Raw genomic sequence first — 22,390 nt, forward strand, 5'->3', positions numbered from 1 at the left:
CATTAGAGTGAGTGTCTCTGAACTCCACTGTTTTAGCCCGGCCCTTCACTAAAACAATTAGACAGAGATAAGACCTTAGGGAGCACTCCAGTCTCTGTGAATGAGTTTCCGTATCACAAGTGAATTTTTCAGTAACTATTCCTAAAATGGGATCACAGAACACTCATCTTTTCCACAAGGAGAGCAAAGTGGGTGGCTCCCAGATGAGGAGAGTACCACCTACAGCCTGTTACTATTTGAGCAGCATTACGTGGGCATAAGCAAACTGATCATGCCCATTACGTAAGGAACGAGTACCCATCTGGATCTCCCATAATAGAGTCTTACCTAAAGAAAAATCTCTGTCAATCTTCTTCTTGTCCATTCCACCTAAACATCCATTTTCACTGAGAGAGATAACACGCTTGGAAACAGCCCCTGAGCTTGCCAGTTTGCTTCCTCTCTCCTCTGGTACCTTTGACAGCTTCTCATCATCCACCTCCTCTCCCGAGTCTGCACTCTTAATGCTCAGACGTCTCATCCGTGACACAGAGTCAACTTCTTTCATTCGCACCAAGCGATCCATGGCAGTGCGGCTGGGTGGAGATGTGAGCTTGCCTTGGAGTGTCTCTATCACTTTCGAGGTGCTCCTCACTCTCTTCTCTGAATGCTGATACACAGCTGACTTGCAAACCAAGTTTTGGTCTTCACCTTGGCTGGGACTCACAGGTTGTTCAAGAACTTGCTCAGYAACCAGTGTTTTAGTGCTGGCTTCCTGGTGAGTGGCCTGGCATTCATCAGGGTCTAAAGATCGTCCTCCGGCTCTGACAAAGAGAGCGCTCTCTGTCCAGCCACACTTCCGCCTGCCTTCATAAGAATCCTCTTTTTTTCCTTCTTTGTTACTTACTGTGCTCCCCACTGATGATGACTGAAAGTCCTGAGCACCATTTGCAAGGTTAGTGCCTGGGTGCGGCCCAACATGGTCATCTGGAAGGAGAGACTCCACTGCTATATCTATACCCAAAATTCTTGCAGCTCTTGCCTGCAATGACTCATTCACAGGGATTTCCACTGCATTTGCATCTGAAGAGTGATCAGAGTTGTTAGCACCAAGTTCTTCGGCCACATCAAGTCCCACTGCCCTCAAATCTGGCTCAGAGCACCTTTGGTTCCTCTTTGTCAGTGACAAGCGTACTGCTGACCCTCTCTCTAATGCCCTTTCATTTGTGGGAGTTGCACATTTGCTCAGTTTAACAAAGTCTAAATAATTTTGGTCTTCGCTCATCTCCTGCAAGACAGGGTTATTGAAAGGATTACTGTGACATGAACTACTCGGGCTACTGGACAAAACTCTTTTGACAGGTCCCACATGAGCTGGCCGCTTGCTTGTTCTGCTCTTGGCTTCCCCCATCCCCATTTCTGTTATCAGACTTCCATCTGGTGGCCTGACTCCTTCACTGCTCTCTCCTGGCTTTGAGGAGCCTTGAGAGCCAACGTATCTTGGCTCACCAAAATGCTCTGTCCCCATGCTCCAACTTTCAGACTTACTTTTAACCCTTCCTGACCTAAATATAGGCACCTCTGGCACAACCATTTCTGATTTCGCACCATGTTTTGGCTTCTGGCTTGATTTCTCATTTCTGGACTCTCTCCCCTGCATAAAGGCACCTGCCTGCAGAGGAGCTGCAGCACTTTCCAAATCTTCTTCACTACTTGTGCTCTCCTCCTGCCCTTGCAGCTCCTTGTTAAAACTTTCTAGCTCACTTATTGCATCCCAGGGACGGCGACTTACAGGTTTCAACAGGAACTGCCCAAAAAGCTCTTTACTGTTGCAGGGAGAGCTTGGTTCTCCCTTAACTACATCTCCCTTGGAAAGAAGGCCATTTTCCCTCTCTTGGACAGGCACAGGCTGGCTCTGGGGGGCTTTTGGGGAGGGAGCCTGAAGGACTGAGGTGGCCGTCCTGGAAAATGCACTGTTGCTAGACTGGCTAAGGTGTGTCTGACCCTTCATACCGTAACCACTCTGCCTGCAGCCTCTCTCATCAGAAGGTGACCCTGTCTGTTTTGCCCCCATTGTGGATGCTGTACATCCCGGGARTTTTGGAGATAGCACTTCACTACTATTGGGCTGCCCAGGCTTTGTACCATGGAAAAATTGTGGGCTCTCAGGTTCTTCAGAGAAACTGGTCTGTGTCTGCTGGTCTTTGTACTGATCACCTGGCCAGGAGCCAGAATATTTGAGCTCTCTGTGTTTTGTAGGCTGAATAAATCTGAGGTCATTCATTTGTTTGAACTCTTCTGGTCTCCACAGCTCTTGTTTTTGTAACTCATTTTTATTGGTCATGCTTCCTGTAAGCGCTTGTAACTCCAAGTCTGTTGAAGACATACTTAAGAGACTTTGTTCTTGCAAAGCCCCATTGTTATCAAACCCATTCTTATCAGGGCTCTGAGTTATGTTGTTGTTCCTATCTGTATCTGGCAGATTGGATTCTGATTTAACTGGGATGGAGACCAAACAAAATATAGTTTCATTCATTTTTTTCTTTGAACTCTTTTTGCTCTGCATCCCAGTTCCAGGTTCAAACTTTTTCACTTTTGTAACAGTCTCACAGGTGTTGTCCATATGTGAATTCCTTACAGAAAGTTTGYCTTTCGTGTACTCTGTGCTGGCTTCGTTACGGGGGCTGTGATTAGTTGCACTACAATTGTCTCTTTGGTCCAGCAAGGCACAGTTTTCCTGATCTCGGATGGATGGTGCCAACCATCTGTTGCTATGGGTGGARCTGTCGGAAGTTCTTTCTCCCTTTGCAGAACTGGACAAGTTTGATGCATCCACAAAGGCACTGTTGTACTGTACTTCAAGGTTTCTCTSCTGCAAAGCACCAGAACTGGGACTACATGCATTTTCAGTGTTTTTAGAGTTGCCCTGCAGACCTTCCAGTGGTGCAATTTTAATATGTCGTATCCGAGGATCATCAAAGGGAATATACTGAAYGGAACGCAGGTGGTCAGCAGGGCGCCTTGCATGGCTTTGCTTCCCATGAGGAAAATGGTTGTCTTTGCAAGGGTCACCCCCCACTTCAAAAGTATTCATGGCTGGTCGCTGGCAGGGGACAACCTGCTCTGCAGGACCCTGTGGATCACTGCTGGCGCACGTGTCACTATTAGGCACTTGACTGGGGGAACGTGGGGTCACGTGTTGGTGAGGTGGGGATTTGTAAGAAGGAGGAGGTACATACACTGGGGGCTCCAAACCAGAGTCTGGAATGCCAGCATCTTGCCTTGGCTCATTAACTTTGGCTGAGTAGGAGACAGKTTCCTCTTTCTTGTAGTGTTCCTGGAAACCCACAGTTTCTGCAGGTGCCCTAGTCTGCCGCTGCAGGTCGTAGGAGGGAGGTTTGAGAGGTCTCCCATACTTGGGCTTCACCAGGGGAAGGAAATGGCCTCCTGTTCCGTGGTGCTTGGCTGGTTCCACACTCAGCCTGTTTGGGGGATAGGAGGGGGTTTTAGTGACRTTGAGAGAGTTGTTACTATTGGTCAGGGAGGGCATTTCCACGCACCTCATGCTCTCAGGCGAAAGGACCCTTGGCAATGACTGTGATTTCCCCCTGCTGTGGGTGCTGAGTCCATTGTCTCCCAGGGTCAGAGAATACAGCTCTTGAAGCAGCTTCTCCCTGTCACCCTCAGACATTTGCCTCCCTACCTTTTTTGGCTGGTTCCAGCTTTCCACACCCACACTTTGCCATTTGCGGTCACTGGGCACTTCGCAGCTTTCCTGCAATCCGCTTCTTCTGACATACCCTGCACCTGTCCCCACCTTCAGCTGGTTCTCCTTGGGGTGCYGGGGTGCCCCTGGGGCTGCAGCCAGGCCTTTCATCTCCACGCTGGCCTTTTGGGAATAGCCCAATAGCACACTGAAGTCCTGTCCTCGTCTTCTCCAGTAGGCGAGATCTTTATCAGGCTTGGGCTGGGAAGACCATGCTAAATGAGGCCTGTCATAAACCCTGAAAAAAAACCACAGTGTCAGAGGGAATGCGCACAGGTGCCTGCTCTTTCTCGCATGGGTAAGGCYGTTAGGAGGTCAAATGATGAGTTATGTCAATGGGGTTTGTGAAACCTATTTGCAACGAGATGATGACTAATTTAAATGAGAGGATTTAAAAGTCAGTCATTAATATGGGTAAAGAAAGGGACAGAAGCTCTTTTGACATGTTGTTAGCTATGCAAAGATGTTAGAAAGAGAGACAAATGCACAGTAACTTGCTGTGCAAATATGCACAGCCCTCCTTAATGGACACTAGAAAATTCCCTGCTCACAGCAGGGGGCTTGGAACTAGATGATCTTGAAGGTCCYTTCCAACCCAGGATAGTCTCTGATTCTAAGATGCCATTCTAAAACCAGAAGTGACTAACTTGAATTACTTCTGCACCTTGCTAAATCAAAATCTATAGATGTCAAGGAGACTAACGCGGTATTCAAGTTTAATAGGCTTCCAAGAAGCAGAGATAGGAAGAACAGGTAGATGGCTGTTTTGTAAGATTTCATAAAATATATTCTGTAAGAAACATGATTTGCATCCAAGTATAAGTGCTGAAATTAAACATGTCAGTTCCAGAATTGATTCTTGTTCATCTTTCTGAGGGAACAAATTTCTCCAGGGTGCTTTGGATTAAATGACACATGTCACAACAAYGGTGATATATCAACACAGTTCTGAATAAGATGTAACCAATATTTAAAATGGAAAATACTTCAAAAGAAGTATAAAATTCTTAAATAAAATAATCTATCAGTGAAATATGAATTACATTAGACATTTTATTGCAGATTAGAAATTCAGAACACATGTTTACATGAACAGAATAAGTTCTTTGTTCTGAATAGAGTATAAACTGTTTTATACATTTCTGCAGAAAATATTGGTACCCTTCTTTATAAATAATTAATTTTCTACTTGAATTGCATTCTGCTATTCTTGTACCTAAGGTGTCCAACAATATAAGTGCCTTTACACTATGTGGCTGCCACCAACATAAGACTGGAAAGAAAAATCAAAATTGACAGAAATAGGGCAAGTATGTAGATAGAACCCAAGAATTTATTTCTCTTCCCTCCACCCCAAGGTATATAAACAGTGTCATCTGGCTCTTTTTTTTACTAAAAACAATGATCTATTTAAATAGGAGTTTGTGAAGACATAATACAAGTCAAAACTCAGAATGAAAATTAAGCCATTCAAATTCACAGCAATTTTCTTTTATGTACATTAACTTCATCCTATGAGTCCAAAAGTTTAAAAAGCAGACTGGGGTAAGGAGCATCTTGTTCATATTAATTCAATTGGATTAAGATTGAACTTCTGAACAAAATGTTCTGTCTTCGAAGCATGAAATACAGTTCAATTGTTGAACCCCAAGCAGGGAACAGACATCTTCACTAATCAGTGAGATATAACAGGACACCTCCTATATCAGAATCTGATTGCAGAAACAACCAACATTTCTATATAGAAACATACAGCTGAACAAATGTTCTCTTCTGCCTTTCATTGCAGCCCCATACTGCTGTGGCACCATTTGTATCTGTGTTTACAAAATGAGATGAGAAACAGGGTCCACAAAGAGTGAGGAGGGAATGGACAGGCTGCTCTTTCTGATTGATTTTATCCATCATTGTAAAAGGGTCTACAGAAATTGCAGGAAGTACAGTCGTRGTTCCCAAGATCAGAAGAGACCATTACAATTATTTAGTTTGACATCTTGCTCAGCACAGGCCATCAGACTTCTTTGAAATGATTCCTGCTTAAGTGGTAGCAACTCTTAGAAAAGCATCTAAAAATCCTGATTTTTAAATTTCCAGTGACGTCATTGCAAAGCTTAATTTGCCATTAAAAAAAACCCCACAAAGTAAACCCAAATTTTTATAAACAGAAAGCTTGCTTCTCCATTTATTGAAAGCTGTTTAAAAGATTAAATTTATTTCTAAAGGCTCCAGTAATGAACTTCAGAGTATGGTCCAAACCACCATGCAACCTGTACTATGTCATCCTTGTAACGTGAGTGTAAAAAAAGGCATTTAAAATGAAGCATTTTGGGCACTTTTTAACCTGATCCTTTCTAAGATCTACTCTCAGGACAGACAGTATCAGTCTCTCTAGGTCCAGRCTAAGGCACTGGAAGTGGTTACACATCCAGCCTCTATCAGGGACCTGCAAACCTCTGAAGAAGGTGACACTGCACTGTGCAATGGGAAGAGCATGCTCCAAGGACCCTCCAGTATAGCTCCACCCTGAAGTCTCCTCTGCTGTCTGTGATGGAGAGCAGCTCCTGCACCACCTGCAGTGGAGGCATGGCAGGCAGGCCAGAGGCAGTGGAGCAGCACAGCACAAGCATGCTGCTTGTGGCCACAACTRCAGCAGAGAGTGCCTCCTTCCAGCACATGTGGCACTTCTGGGTCTTGCAGTCAATGAATGGTGGAAGGGAAAGCTCCAAGACCCACTCAGAGTTCAAAATACTTCACTACAGCCTCAGCAATACTAGATCTCTGAATGGTGAGTGCCAGTCATGGTGCAGTCTTTTGTGCCCATGACATATCACCAAGAGAAGGCCTCACAACCCCTCACTGCAGAGCTCATCTGATTGTGCCACTCCACAATTTTGTGTCTCTCCACCATATGCTGGTACTGATGCACAAAGAAATGCACATCCAGACACAGCAGCTTCTAAGTGCCTCACAGTTCAGAGAGGTGCCAAGGATGGAGCAGTCCCATGGGACCAATGGTGGAGATTTATGTTCCAGGGGTAGAGTGGTCCCAAGGGACCAAGGAGATGGATTTTAACATTATGAACTCKTTTCTAACAGGCCTGCTTCTAATGAGTATCACATTTGCTGTCATAAAGTGCTTTGAATTGATTCTATATAAATTAAAACCCCCAAAACTATTCTAGCTTTCTGTGAATTTTAGGCTTTTATGAGAAATTAGGACATCAGTCCACCCTGCACTGGTTACATGGTCACATTTCACTGAGCTGTCTTGCTCAGAGCAGTGGGTTGAAGCTGCCCATTTGCCCTAGGATGACACTGGACCAGCAGGACCTCATGTGATGCAGCTAATGGGGCCAAAAGTGAAGGAGTGTGGCACAGGCACTGAAGTCYAAACCGTGCAGAATGAGGCCACTGCAGGGCTATGCAGGGAGTGTCTGTCCCTGTTGCTGGCTGCCAGCATGCAAGTAGGTTTTGRGCACTCAGTAGCTCACCCTGCATGAGCTTCAGGCACTGGCACAGACTTTGTGCCCTACAAAGAGCACTGCTAAAAAAGTCAGCAAGGTGGAAAAATTTTCAGAGGGCTGTTCTGCTCCTGTTCTACTCTGGGATCCCATCCTCACATACAGTCTTCTGAGACCCAGCATTGGAAAATACCAGGATACTTCTCTAATTGTTCCAGTAGGTGATCTCATTAATGGTGTTATCTATTTATCACTAAATTTCCTAGCTACTAACATAGTTCCTCCCACACAAACAGCTAAACAAAGCACCTCTTCTCTCCCTAAGAAGAGAATCAGGAGGGAGATCTCCTGTGAAGAGAGAACTCTCATCCTCTCATCTATACCCATACAGTCAGCTTTCCCATTTTCTTTGACTTGCCTACTCTTCTAAATCTTTACTGTGTAGTCTCCGAATGCTCAGAACAAGCACAGCCAGGACAGCCCTCCCACCATCTGCTCCCTCACACTTTGCCTCAAGAACAACGGGACCGAGCCAAACAACATTTCCCCATTCAACCAGGGCATCACTCTCCCCTCACAMGCAGCAGGAGGGGTGGCTCCCCTCTCTCCTCCTCAGCAAGGTCTGATTAGCAGAACAACCTTAATAAGCAGAGACAACAGCAAACAGTTGTCACAAAACACCCTGAACCCTGCAAAGGCAACCATGAAGCTGGCAATATCACCCACTTCCATGGTGTAGGGGAGGTGATTAGCTCTTCTGCATCTGTGGGGTAAACAAGAGTATGTTGTAGACAGTTCCCTGGACGAGGAGCCTGAGCCGTGCCCTGAGCTGTGGAGCTGCCACCATCTGTGAAGGACACACACTGCCTGTTCAGGCCTCTCCTCTCTGTGCTGACTGGGAGAGCAGCACCAGGAAATGGTGGCAGGAAGCCTGCGATGCCCAGAGAGTATCTTGCTGGGTGGTCATCTCCTCTTTGGGCCCAAATTGTCGCCAGGTCTCTGCAGTGTGCAGTACTTTCCAGCCTGGGAACCAGAAGCCAATTTCCCWTAGCAGTCCAGAAACCAGGCAGAATATCAAAATGTCTGGTGGAGCTCACCATGGCCCGAGCTCTCCAAACTGGGCCATCACAGGTCTCTTCAGTTTTAGAGCAGCTCACACAACACGGCAGCCTTGTGACTTGGAGCGKATCTGGAGGGGGACTGTCACCTGGGGCTCAGGAACTGACACACAGGTGCTGCAGTGCTGCAGCTGCAGCTTCCCCAGATCCGGCCGGAATGCTCCTTCCTCCCTTCCTGGAGCAGCTGGGCCATGRCTGTGTCACACTCCACACTGGAGGYACTCCACACTCCCAGGCATACTAAGGAAGAGATGATACAAAGGTTTTCTCAGCTGCTAGTGCCTTGTGAGAGTTCCCAGTAGGCTCACTGGCAATCAGAGTTTGCTGTAATAATAATAGCAAMAAAATAYTTCTATTTTTATGAAARTGTGACAGCCATTTCCAGGGTTGTGTTCCCTATTTTATGTGGAACAGCCACTTTTATAAACGAGGATATAATATTTAATTATGCTGTAGACTGGCAGGTCCAACCCCTTGTATTTAGCAAGAGATGTTTAAACTATCAGAGACCATTATTTTGTATTTAAGCAAGGCCAACGATTACAGATATCTCTGCCATATCCAAGATGTGGGGCAGTTGTGTGAGCCCCTGAGATGCACCTGGAGGAGAGGGAAGCAGGGAGGCAGCAGCCTTCCCAAAMCCCTGTGTGTGCACACAGGCTCTAACAGAGTGGAGGAGTAGCAGTGCCGTGGTAGATTCCAGCCTTGCACAGCTCTATCTTCTTCACTCCAGTATTTCTCCACACTGTGAACTCAGCACCAGCTTCCCTGCCACCACTGCACGCTGTCTTGCCCTGCCTCAAAATCTTTTTCCATTTCATTCTTTTTCAGGATCTCTCAGTATCTTTTTTTGTCGTCCAGTTCACTTCATCCAAAACACACCAGAAGTATCCTTCCAATTATCTTTAAATCTGTGTTCTTTCCTTCCTTCTCTAGAATGGTTTCACCTGGAGACCTTCACCAGGACTTGCTGCCCTATGACTGCTTTAGAGGGCTCATCTCTTCCTGCCCATTATCCTAGCTGGCAACCAGCAGCCATTCCTGCTCCAGGCAAACAGACTTGTAAGGGGAAGAGATGCAAAGGGAAAGAGCAGACGAGTGCAGCAGTGAGGGGACACATGGCTTTGCCACATGTTACTGAAGGTCTTTGTAAGAGGAAAAGCTCCCAAGGCGACCGTGTTTTGCCCTGCTTTCAGTTTCAAGCCCACTCGGCAGGAGGAAGGGTCTTTTCCTTGTAAACCATMGTCATGTTTGGGCTGGCTTCCAGTCCTGCTCGAGCCCCTTTCCTTTGTTCATCTGCAGCACTCAAATAGCTGCAGAACAATGGCCGAGTGTGGTGTGTACACACAGCTCTTCCTGCCCAGCCGGCCCCGGCCCCGGTGTGCACGTACTCGGTGTTGAGCAAGCCACGGTTGTACAAGCACGTTTTATGGAGTGTCAACAGAAACTTCACTGGCTTGGAGTTGTTTGAGAAAAGAARTGCACAGGCACCTCCTCATGCTTACTCCACAAGAGCGGCCTTAGGAAAACAAGCAAGTCCTCAGTACTTGTAGGAACATCCAYCAAGAGCTGCACGTGGCTGAATCCGCAGCCAAAACTGGGGTGTGTGCATAGCAGAGGCTTGGTCCAGTTTTATGAARCTGAAGAAAAGGAAGACCTTTTGCTCCTTTTTTTTCCCCATGTGCTAGGACTGAGCTTTCCTAAGTCCATCAGACCACATTAKTAAAACAAATTTTCCCACACTCAGCCATTTCCCATTATCCCAGTATTCCCAAAGGCCTTTCTCTAGCAGACGGTGAATGGCTGTGTCACTGGATGTGGGCATCCAGTGAACGGAAATGGTTACTAGGATGGGAGCAGGAAAGGATTACAGGAAGATGGTGTTAAGGGTTAGAGTTGTGATTAGTTACCCGTCAAGACCAAAAGAAAGAGAAAGCAAAGCCATGGCATGATGCTGAAACTTACCCCCCTTCTGAAGTATGAAAAGTGGACAAACCCTGAAGGTCATGGTGGTAACCAGGACCCGCTTGCCTCCCTTGGCTCCCATAGCTGCTTTCAGTGCTGCTCGAGCTGCTTTTCACCAGAGGTTTCTTGCTGTAGGCCCCAGCTCTGGACTCTGCTTCAATCCCRTTCAGTGTTGTTCTCTGAGCAGATCTGCTCCCTGTGATTTCACGCCGGTATCCATCATACCTGTTCTCATATGAAACAGGGGRATTTTTTGACAATTTGTATCCATGAGAAATCAGGAGGTCTTCRACACTGAACATGTTGTGCTGGTTTCATTCACAGCTGTGCCATCAGAAAGCTCTTTCCAGCTGGACCCATCACTACAAAACAAAACCAAAAAACAAGCAGAAGACCGCTTTAGACAAGGAAAGATATCTTTGATCAGCCAATAGGCTACTGAAGCTAGAAGTCTCAAAGGCTGTTCAGTTTTCCACCCTCTTAATAAAATAGATGAAGCAAAGTGCATGCAGATGCTGATGAATCATGTGCTGACCTTCCCYAGACAATACACCTCCCTGCACTCAGCCAAGCAGCAGATGCTGTGCTGCTGCTGCTGACTCAGTCCCTTTCACTCAACAAGTCACTGGTGATTTCAGCTTTCAGATTTCACTAATGTGATCTCAGGGAAAAAAAAACAACTTTGCACTGGAGTTAAGGCCACAACTTGAGCAGGCATTTCCTTAGAAAATGTTTTTCTCCAGTCATTGAGATGTGTGCCCTCTATTATGTTTTTAGTTGGTGCAGGACGAGGGGGTGGATTACAGAGCAGTAAGTCTCTGCCTACAGCTCTGCATATTCCAATTAAAAAAAAATGTTTACATGAACAAGGACAAAATATGCATAAGAACAAAAATGAATTATGCAACCACAAGAGAAACCCAGGTTATATCATGCAATACCTCAGCTAAACAGCCCTTTTTACAGATTACTTTCTTTTCTCCTTGCATTGGTCGCTGCAATCCTGAGCTAGAATAACACAAAATCTAAATTTCAAGTATGCTGTTTTTACAGCACACTTCCACTATGTAACATGACTGGAAACAACACGTGATGCCTATATGTATTGTGTCTCAAGGATTTACAAGACACAGGATGGTCAGGATTTTCCTTCCCCAGTGACAGACTTCAGTTTTGCACTGACTAGACCAAAGATCCAGCAAACTGAATTAGCTGGCTGTAAACAATTTCTATTGTCTATAGCATTCTCACAGCTTATTATAGCAATTACAGAACACCCATTCTTCCAGAGTTTTAAAATGAGTGGAAGGTAATGTTCTGTTCTGTAGGTTGTACAAACAATGGACCCATTCTGATATATTCCTCTCTGTTTGAATTGTGTTACCAGAAAAAAAAAATTAAACAGTAGTTAAAGAGGTAAAACACACTCAAAATTAGATTTATTTTGAAAAATATAAAACACAAGATGATTTTTCCTGCATGAAGAGTTCATTTGACATGCCTAGTGGGTATTGCATATCCTTAGTAGTAGCAGMTCCACCTGTGGATCATGAGCCCAGCACTGGCAGCTGCTTAAAAGGAGACAAACAAGTGCATTGTATACACTGGTCTCTAATGCTCTTCTTAGGCACAAATAAAGGGAGAAGTCTGTTCACTACAATTCACAAGGATTAACTTGAAATGGAACAACTATTGAGATGGCTGCTGCACTTTTATTAGTACTAAATCTCTCAGGTTACATATACACAGAAGTGGATGGGTTGGCTTACTATATAAACCCGTTTCTGTGCTGCAGCACTGTATATCCTGGCCACTTTTTGCCTATCCAGCGCCCCATCCATTTGCAGTCCCGCCTTGTCTCCTGGATGCTGTGCCAGCTGCGGAGCCGGTCTGGCCAGCTGCTCTGGGCCAGCCTGGTGTGCAGCTCCCGGGCATGCAGGGACCCTCCAGCTGCCTCTGCGCTGCACTGCCCACAGCGGCCACAGCACTCGCCTGASGAGAGCTCACAGTACTGAAAAACAGGCACAATTTTTATGCAGGACCACAATTTAACCTGGAACACTGCAGAAGTGGCTTTCCAGCCTGAGAGCCTGCTGAAYACCTAAACCGGTTTGTCCCTAGAGCTTAATGAATCTCTTCCCTTTTCACACACGTAACGCTACACACCCTTTAAAAACAGAGAAATACACTCTGTGCTGAACATATTAGCCCTTGCTAGAACAGAACTCCAAATTCCCAGTTAGAGCTCTGAGTAGGTGAGACAGCAGTAAGTAGAAGCAGGCATAAAGCAGGGGAGGAGTGGGACCCTTCCYTCATGGAAAAAAGGGAAGGCTTTGTGGGTTATTTTTGAATGCTGACCTAAAAAGCTGATTTTCCATCTACCCCCTGCCCGGACTGTGCAAGGAGCCAGGTATGAGCAGAGCAAAGGGAACAGCTGGCTGCTAGAGCTGTTCAGCTTCTAACAAGAGAAAGATCCAATGTGACTGCCATAAACAGCAGAAAGCCCATCGAAGCRCTCACAGGTGCAAGGAAGAAATGTGCTTTTCCTGCTATTATCGGGCTGGCTTAGAGCAGAGCTTAACCCCCTCTCTGCCGCCCACTGCAACCATCAGAGAGGCAAAGGTGAGGGGGTGAGAAACCTCCAGCCCATGGGGCTTACTSTGATCCTTCTTCTGGCATCAGTGGTGAGGAGCAACAGGAAAAAATGTGCCATGATGAACTGGTCTGAGCATCTCCTCCTGCCTGCAAACTCACCATGCGTAGAAGGGGAAACAGCCTGGTGTGRTGGGGAGGCCCTCCTGGGAGGAGGATGCTATCGCTATGCCCATCACTACACCGCAGTGGGAACAACCAAGGAGGAGAAGCCTRCTCCATGCTCGTGGCACAAGCTCCAAGGAGCCAGCAGCAGTGGTGGCAGGTGGCCATTAGCTGGGACATTGTCAGGACATTGTCAGCCTCAAAAGGCTGTGCAGAAGTCATGGGGAAGCAGCATCTCCTGCAGTGCCCCTGATCAAGGAGAGGGAAGATGGAGGTTGCGCCTGATTAAAGCTTGCAGGACATCAACCATGTCAGCACCCATCATCTGCAAGGATACTGGCCAGCTTTCYAAATCTGGATAGAGTTCTGGGACACTCACCCCACCCTCCCTTAGAYAAATAAACCTAAAAAATAAAATCAAAGGAATTGGATTGGCAGGAGTAACAAAACCATTGTCATGTAAATAATCTGTCAGACTGGACCACAGAGTAAAGGCTGTGCAGAGCTTCTAATTTGAGGGAAGATCAACAAYGCTGCAAAGCAGTTTGTTTTTCCAGCCCTCATTTGTTTCGTTTGCCAATGACATCAGTGCTTTCTGATAGGGTTTGCTTCCTGAGGATGCCTGCTATCTTGCCAGCGTTTCCGACTTGTCCCCGGCAGCCGGTACAGCTCTGCATTAGGTTGGAAACAGGGGCCAAGATTTTCTCTGGAAACTTCTCAACAGCACTCTTAGATGCAAAGAAAGCAGCGTGAACGGCGGAAATCAGCATCAGCCCCTATGTAGACTGACACAATGGACACCCACAGCCTGGGTAAGCKGGACACAATGGGACCACCAGATGGAAATGTCATCAGAGCACTCACCTTGGGGTGCTCCGTCCATGAGCAYGAAACTCACCACTGCAGCAGAAAAGCCCAAAGCACTCCTGAAAAACACCCTGAAGAAATTTGGCGCTGGTTTCCTCTGAGCTGCTCCTGGAACTCATTCTCAGTGGGGGAAACACACTGTTTTCTATTTATGATCTGCCTTTGTCTATAGTTTTTTGCAGTGGCAGGGGTTCCCAAGCCTTATTACTTTGGGGGAGGGGGATACCACTGACACCTGTATGATGACCAGTACTATGTATGATGATGAAGGCCAACACTTGCAGCTGTGCAGAAGCAGGTCTTACCTCCATGCTCTGAAATTACGTGCATGGCATTGAATCCTCTCTTCATGGTGTTCTAAGCAGCCCCTTAGCAAGCTCCTTCCTTCAGCCCAAGTTCCAGAGAGCGTCCTGGCACAGCAGGCACATGATGGATGGGAGACCAGAAGTAGCCCTGGCTGCCCTCTGTAACATCTCTCCTGCCCTCTGCTATTTGAAATAAAGGGRAAGGTGGCAACTCTTCAACTGGCTGAATACAACCCATGCAGTCCTTCTCGAGCATAATTTGCCCGGCTCACCTCTGCAGAACTATTTGTAACAATAATGTAAATGATTTTGTACAGCTTTCAAGAAAAGAAAACATYGAAGGAACATGATTCATACTGCAAAATGAAGCACACAACATCAAGAATTGCCAAAATCAAGGCACCCTGCATGGACACACAATTTGCTGCCGTCTGTAATTACATGACTTGAGGCTACTGAATTCTGCAGGACTCCTGCCTCACTTGATGTGCAGGGTGGGTGATGCTAGTTCTTCTTGGGCTGTTTCTACAGCACCTATTCAAATACTGCTCTGAAGACACAGTTACTAACAGGCATCTGAATTACAAAGCATATTATCTAGATGGGTCACACATTAAATTAGCTTATCTTCACTCATGTCTGGGTGACATTATTCCCAATTCATATCAGACATGTGCCAGACAAAAGTATTTATGCAGACAGACTAAAGTGAAAACAACCCTCTCCACTCTAGGTACCCAGTCTGAAGTGCTTACAACCTGATTTTTTGAAGGACTTAGCTTTAAAAGTGAATTAGGTACATTCAAAGCAACCGCTGCAAGAACCTGGGGCCTCTGCACACCAACCCAAGTGTGGCAAATAGCTGTCCACACAACGAAGACATGGGATGAGACAAAAAAACTGGTCACAGTAATTTGTGTATTGTGCTTTCCTCCATTCCTCTGCCCGTCTAATCCAACACCAACACTTTTGTCCAGGAAGCCTTACTGCCCCCCACCCCAGTTAACTCCTCACCACCATGTAACCCAGTGCCTTCATTTCCCTCTTCCCACACTCACCAATCCTTTTTGCCACAGTCCTCCAGCATCCCTTCCTTGCCCTCCTGTCTCCTGTCTCGCTAGTTCAGCCACTCTTCCCACACAACCCACCACTGGTAGTCAGCCTGTCCTTCCTCCTGTGCCCACAGCTTTTGCTGGCCAGTCCTCAGCTTGCATCTGTCACCCCAATTTCTTCCTTCCCCTCCTGATGAACACCTGTCCTGTCTACACTTCCAGCAGAAGGACCTCTGTGCCCGCTTTCTGCTCCCAGATTTGAGATCCCATCTCACCTATAGCTGGAAGAAGCAGGTGCTCTTATTACAGGGATKATCCCACTCTGGCAGCAGAGCCCTGGGCTGGGGTTACACAGCCATGCTCTGCTGGCACATCCCTTGGAGCAGTCAGGGCATGAGCACGGGACTGGGTCACAAGACGSCTGCTCAGCACCAGGGGCTGGGGAGTGCAGACAGATGGGGAACAAAAGTCTTCAGAAGATGGAATAGCTCAAAAAAGAGATGAGTCTGCCAAGAACACGCGCAGATTCCTCCAAGCCTTGTCACCATAGACCCTGCTCCTGAATATGGCACCACATCTCTCAATCAAAAAGCTGGGGGATTTATTTGCTTTCCCCTTTCTAATGTGGGCAAAACAACATTCCTTCTCTCCTCCCCCCTAGTTTTTCTTGGAAATGGTTGAATTAATTTAGCTGACAACATTAAAATAAACTTAGCCTGAGAGAGAGACACAACCTGAAAGTCTCAGATCAAGTGATAAAAGCCTGACAGACTACAGCAATGGAAAACAGGTTCTTATGGTTGTTTTATACTAGATGGTGCTACTTGCTCTGTCTAAATATAACYCTGAGCTACATCCCAGGAGAATATCTAAGGCTTTGGACATTATAATTGCTCCTGTTTTCTCACTCTTTTTTGCATGTGTGCATATAAAACAGCCTATCAAAAGCACATTAAACAAGGCTTTTACCTTGCYAATTTCATCTTTTCAGGGACAATAAAGTCAGATGGGACTGTAACCAGCATGATTCTGTGCATGCAGCCACTCCAGAATGCCGTGCCCCTGCCCTCTGCTATGGTAACAACCAGCACCACATCCATGGACTTGSAGACACACACTCCAGAGGGAAAGATAAAATTCATGTGCTTGAAGAGCCTTCAACAATAATGTTCATTATGATCAAGTGTTAGATATTTAATGCAAAGACACTCTAGAACACAGGAGAAAGAGACTGGAGAATATTAATGCAAGTTGGATGTATTCAACTCGAAGGGACTTAATTAAGTGCAGCATAGAAGTAAGGAAGGAGTAGGGAACTAGTSAGGGCTGCCTCCAAGCCATGAGTAAACACCTTCTAGAAATTCTCAAAGGATGAGTGAAAGGCAAACATATTATCCAACTTCAAACAAAAGGGAGAAGAAGACAGATCTGGGGTATCACAGACCAAACAGCCTTGCTTTGATATCAAATCAGACAAATTATTATTAAATCCACTTGTGAATACTTATAACAAGTAGTGATTTATCATGGRGCAGGAGGGAGCAAGTGTGCGATCCAAGAAGAGTTTCCATCTCCCTGTTTGCCACCATGCACTGCAGCTGCATCCACTCCCACATGATAAAGTCATGAGAAAACAGAAAATACAGACTTGTCAAGAAAAAATTAAGTCCAATGTATTTAATTTTATTCTTTGACAGAGCTGGGAGCATAGTGACTAGAGAGGAAAAAACAGTAGAAGTCACACGTTGGAATGAGGAAAACTTTGATGAATGCATGAGATAGTCTTGTATGCAAACCAGGTGAATACAATCGAGGTGCCGTGGGCAGGCATACTTCAAATGCTTTAMATCTGCTCTCAAGGAATAGTAGCAAGTCCAATGTCAACCTGAAAAGACACATAAGGGGGTGGCGGCACATAAGTGCCTGGGGTCTTGCTCTATTCAGTATTCCCATTAATGACTTGTAAATTAGGAGGAAGATTAAAATTACAAATCTCTAGGGAATGCTGTGAACATTTTTAGGGATTAAAATTAAAATAAAATATTAATAAGTTAGAGACCCAGTCTGAAATGAATGACTGAGATTCAATACAGCCGGGTGTAAAAAAACGTGTTGAAGAAGAAGGATGTCATACAAAAGTACAAAATGAAAACAGCAAAAAAGTCTGTGGGGCTAGAGCCACAAAGAGGGAAGACATCATTTGACTCAATGATCTTAGAAACCTTTTCCTGCTTTAGCAATGTTATAGGAACATCACACATCAGGCTCTTTACTTCTCTCAGCCCTATATCCAGTTTGGGCCCTACTCCAAGCAAGATGGTCACAGGAACGATAAAAAATTTAACCACGTGTGACCCTTAGAGAAGAGAGTACAAGAAGGCGGCTTTTTTAGTTGATAGAAAAGTGTGGGGGAATGAGGGTGAGAGAATGAAAGACTATAACAAGTTTTAAATATGTCAGGCTGCTAAAAGGCAGTGAAAATCTTGTCCTACTCCTGCGGATGTGGATAACCAAAGGGACTGACTTAGGAGGCAGCAAGGGTGATTTAGATTAGATATTAGGAGGAACTGTCTAGCCATAATGATAGTTATCTACTGTTTATGCTGGCAGGATGTGAATCAATACAGGCTTTCAAGAACAGACTAAATGAAGATCAATCAGARATGGTGCAGCTGAAGCAATCCTGCCTCAGAAACTAGGGATTTGGGACAGAAATAAAACTTTCTAATGTTCTTACTCTACCTCCCACCCCACCCCCCAAGTTATCGTTTTGTTGGCATGCCCCACACATTTCCAAGAAAATCAAAACCCTGATGTACAAGTGTCTCAGTCTTACAAAAAGCCACTTGACCCCAAATACAATGTTGCTTTCCCCTCTATCCCCAGCCCCTCCTGCTACAACCCTTCTTGCACTCTCCTTTCCTGACATCCTCTGCATTGCAGGAAAGATGGAGGGGGATGCTAAGGGGGAACAGGTCTGGTACAGGAGCAGAAAAATAAACTTTGCCTCTCCTCCAGGGATGGGAGGGATAGGGAGGCTGAGACACAAAACACTATGGGTTGAAGGCTCCTGAGCAGAGAAGAGGCAGCAGATGAGCTGAGCGGAGGCACCAGAATGGGCTCCTGACCAAAGGCCTTTTATCAGATCACAGATAAGCACGAGGCAAAGCTGGAAGAAAGTTCCCATTACAGTCAGTGCTGTACTGAAGGCTTCAAAGCTGCTAGTGCCACATGCATAATCTTCTCTGCAGACTACATGGGAGAAGATGTGCCAAAGCCACTGTTGGAAGATAAGCCAACTTTATGTTGGCTCCAAATGTCTTCCCAGGCCAGTCCCTCCCGTTCACCTCAAAGAAATTAAAAAGAAATATGTGAATTTTCGCATTTAACTCTCATTACCTGTGGACAGGAGAGTTCACATTTTTTTCTCTAACAGAGATTCACAGACAGKGAGAATTACAGCTCACATCCTCTTTGCTTTCTTTGTGCAAAAAGACCTCACTGAAATCCCAGAGGAACTGAGCCAGGGAACAAATTAATGATACAATGTGTCTCTGATAAAATTAGGAAGTGGGGAGGATGAGAGGAGCAAGTTCATAAAGAGTTTAATTCTCAGAAGGTGGTTATTCCTGTCTTGTATATCACCGGTGCAGATGCATCTACAAACCCACCATGGCATGAGAGAGAGTGCACAGCATCTCCCAGGGCAGATCTCAATGAGGGGCAGCTGCTCTCCAGGTGCTGCCATTTGTCAGGAGGTTTCCATCTGSTTTCTCACATTTGCCAAGAAAAAATGGTAGAGATTACTTTTTTTAGGTAACGYGGGTGTTTGAGTATTGGGTTCACACAATGCTGAAAAACATGTCTGACCGTACATGGATGGGAGTTTGTATCTGAAACAAGCTGGATTTTTATATTTGCCATGGACCAATCCAGCCCTGACTGAGCATTGACATGGTGCAGCTCATAAACATCCAAATAGAATAAAATGTGTAACAGGGAGAGAGGATATGTCCAAGCATGCACAGATACCACTGTTTGTATTAGCTGGTTTTCAAAATGTCAACAGCTTGCTTTCACTGATGATAGACCAGCACATTAGTCCACTGAAATTGGTCCAGATTTTTTTTCAGAGAAGGAGCAATTGTTAAAAAACACTCACTGATACTCTGTGCTCCAGATAGAACCAGTCCTTACACCAATTGGCAGCATATGGTGTATTTCCTCAAATGACAGCTTTTGTCTGTCACAACAGGAGAACAAAATAGTACATTTATTAAACAAAGCACAATTAGTCAATTAGTCTCTTTCCCTCCCAAAAAGGAACTGCAGAAGAGTAAATTTTTTAGGACTCAGATGCATGTTTCCATGCTGATTACAGTTTGGGATGGAGCAGTACACTCTGGTGGAACCAAACACAGGGAATCACATTTGTTGCTCACATATTAAAATCAAGATATTATGGTCTAATCATCCCACCTAAAATACCTATGGGCAAAGTCCTAATAAGCTACTCCCACATTAGGACTACACGAATAAGTATTATTGTTTGTATTTTTTTTTTTTTTAGAAAGGCTCTCCATCATCACAAGACAATAAAAAAAGGAAAAAAGGATCTCACTAATAACTGTATTAAACCTTTCCAAGCAAAATTTTTTTAATAAGGGATCTATCACATGGCTGAACTTCTTTGAGGTGACAGTGACATGACTTATAGAGCCTGGGCTCTGTGATCAAAAGGATTACACACATTAGCATCCTACTAATCACAGCAGGACAGGCCAGCCCATCAGGCCAGGACTCATGGAGGAGGGATCCATAAACAAACATTTTCTCCTGGTCACAAATGTGGCTGGGAGCAGAAGCATTCCAAGGTTGGTGTGGTCTTCTCTTCTTTCAAAGAGATAAGGATTGTGTCTTCTGAAGTAAATAAATTCTCAGCAGAGTCTTACACATTTGTTTGTTTACTCATTTTCGGGTGTTACCATCCTTTCCTGTGGGTTATCCCTTTTATATTACCCTTGTATGTACAATCAAATGCCCTCACTTCCGCATTGACCCTGTGCTTCTTCCTSTATTACAGAAGCCTTTGATCTTTCTTTCTTGGATCTGTGTGTCCTGACTGGTAGTCTCAGCAGGATTTCCCCCYGACCCCTTGCTCCACCAGAAAATAAATGCCAAAGTAGCATTTTTATGCATTAGCATMGGAAAAAACTAGACAGATGCTTGAGAAGGCTACATACCATCACTGCTGCAYTGCTGAGGCACTGWGTGTGCCAGGCAGGGCTCCCCATCAGTAAGGAAAGCCCAGGCTGCTCAAGGGTTACCCAGTTCCTGAGCACAGATAACCCCCTGGACCAACAAGGTGAACAGTCATCATTGTAAGGGGGAAGATGGACCATCCTGAAATTTCAGAAACAGCTGTTCATTTTTCTCTCTCTGTCATGCTCTTAGTGACTTGCAGGGTGCCATCAGCACTTTGAAAAAGCGAAGAAGAATCCAGCCTTTAACTTTTTTCCTTTTTCTGACTATCTCAGATTTTTTTCCCTTGCCTCACCATTTGAGACAGTCCAAGCTATGGCTGACAAATTCCATTAATATCCTGACTGTAGTACTCTTGGGCAAAGAGGCTCCTGCAGCTTTTTRTTCCCCGCAGGCACTGCCAATACCAGAAGAACTGAGGGTTATTTCTAGGTAGATGTGAAAAGATGCCATCAGTTCACATAGAGACCTTAACAATYGCATCAGACTGCTGAAAAGCTGACCAACCCCTTCCTTCACAGCTGGAACTCCTGAGTAAGTTTCCCCAGCAAGCCCAACTCCACTGGCCCTTGCWCCAAAGCACAATAACAAGTTTGCAGAAAGCAAGATAACCCTTTCCACTCAAGGATTAGAAAACAACATCTGTTAAAACCCAAATAAACTGCTGTAATGGCTTCAGCAGGAGACCCAGAGGATTTCAGAGATGCAGCTCATGGCTTGGTCAACACATTGTGAACAGCAAATTACAAGAGAACAATTGTTTCATACCAAGCTCTCCCACCCCTGAACTCCCTGAAGGTTAATTAGGATGGCCTCTGGCCAAATTAATTAGAAGAGAAGATTTGGGCAGTACTTTGCTATGCACTCGTAACTAGTTCCAAGGTGACCAAGAAGTTCAGAAATGCCTCACCTTCCAAACTGAGCTTGCTTGGCAAAAAACAAGCTCACATGTGCCATGTCATTCCTCTGACAATCAGGAGAARCACTTAAAAGTAATGTTTTCCTAACTAACAGCTAACGTAGAAGAACTTTCTGCATCCTTCCCACTGAACAATATGCCCTTGTTTATTTTCTGTGTGCTTTTTAGGTCATAAGAGGCCAGTGAAATTATGCATCTAAAGAACAATATAGTACTGTAATATGCCAGTTGGTACACACAGCCTGGCAGACCCTGAAAGATCCGTCATTTCCAAGAGCTGGCAAATACATGTTCCAACATGGAGAAATACTCAACATCAGCATAGGAAGGGCCCAGCCTTTGAAATGACAGCCTAAATTAGTATTTTAGTTGGTATTCTAATGTGCCCTGGTGGCGCGGCTTAGCGACCATCCTGCCTTGAGGGGCACGGCCGTGCCCAGCTTCTCTACCCCACGGCAGCAGTCTGCCTCAGCTTCCTCCTGTTCCTGCTGCCCTAAGCATCCTTGGAAAAGGGAATAGCTGRCAGGACCACACTTTTTTCCTCCAAGTGGTACCACCGTGATGGTGCAACTGCACAGCATAGTAGGATAGGGCAGATCTAGTCCCTGTAATTACAAACTGAGTGCTGGCACAAATTAAGGCTCTTACAGTGCATCTCTGATTTGCAGAGCCCTTCTCTGTCATTAATCTGATATTCTTTAGTTTGAAGCTGGAAGGTTGCTATTTTCCATGCRTCTGTTACACACAAAAAGCAACAGCCATTCTGGGCAAAATCGGAACTTCTGAAGTAACAATGAGAAATTGCTTCAGCTCACGCAAAGAAGTGCAGTTGAATACTTTTCAGCAGGACACAATTCTCATTGTCACTAGCCAAGATTTAATGCCTTGACTCTGTGAATCAGATTGACTACTTAGAACAGTTACATCGTGTGTTCACTT

At 45.3% G+C, this 22,390-nt stretch overlaps 1 protein-coding gene across 1 annotated transcript in view; it reads right to left on the reverse strand.

Annotated features, from left to right (window-relative positions):
* Positions 1-22,390, reverse strand: part of JCAD (junctional cadherin 5 associated) — a 51,925-nt gene that overhangs the window by 7,017 nt on the left and 22,518 nt on the right. The window contains exons 2-3 of the mRNA XM_057374180.1: positions 10,290-10,651; positions 328-3,983 (exon numbers count right to left, since the gene is read on the reverse strand). Of these exons, the coding sequence (XP_057230163.1) occupies positions 328-3,983; positions 10,290-10,591 (3,958 nt within the window). The 5' untranslated portion in view covers positions 10,592-10,651. The remainder of the gene's footprint in view (positions 1-327; positions 3,984-10,289; positions 10,652-22,390) is intronic.

Source organism: Malurus melanocephalus, unplaced genomic scaffold (genome assembly GCF_030028575.1).
Source record: "Malurus melanocephalus ecotype Western Australia unplaced genomic scaffold, MMel_1.1 scaffold_218, whole genome shotgun sequence".
NCBI classification, from domain to species: Eukaryota; Metazoa; Chordata; class Aves; order Passeriformes; family Maluridae; genus Malurus; species Malurus melanocephalus.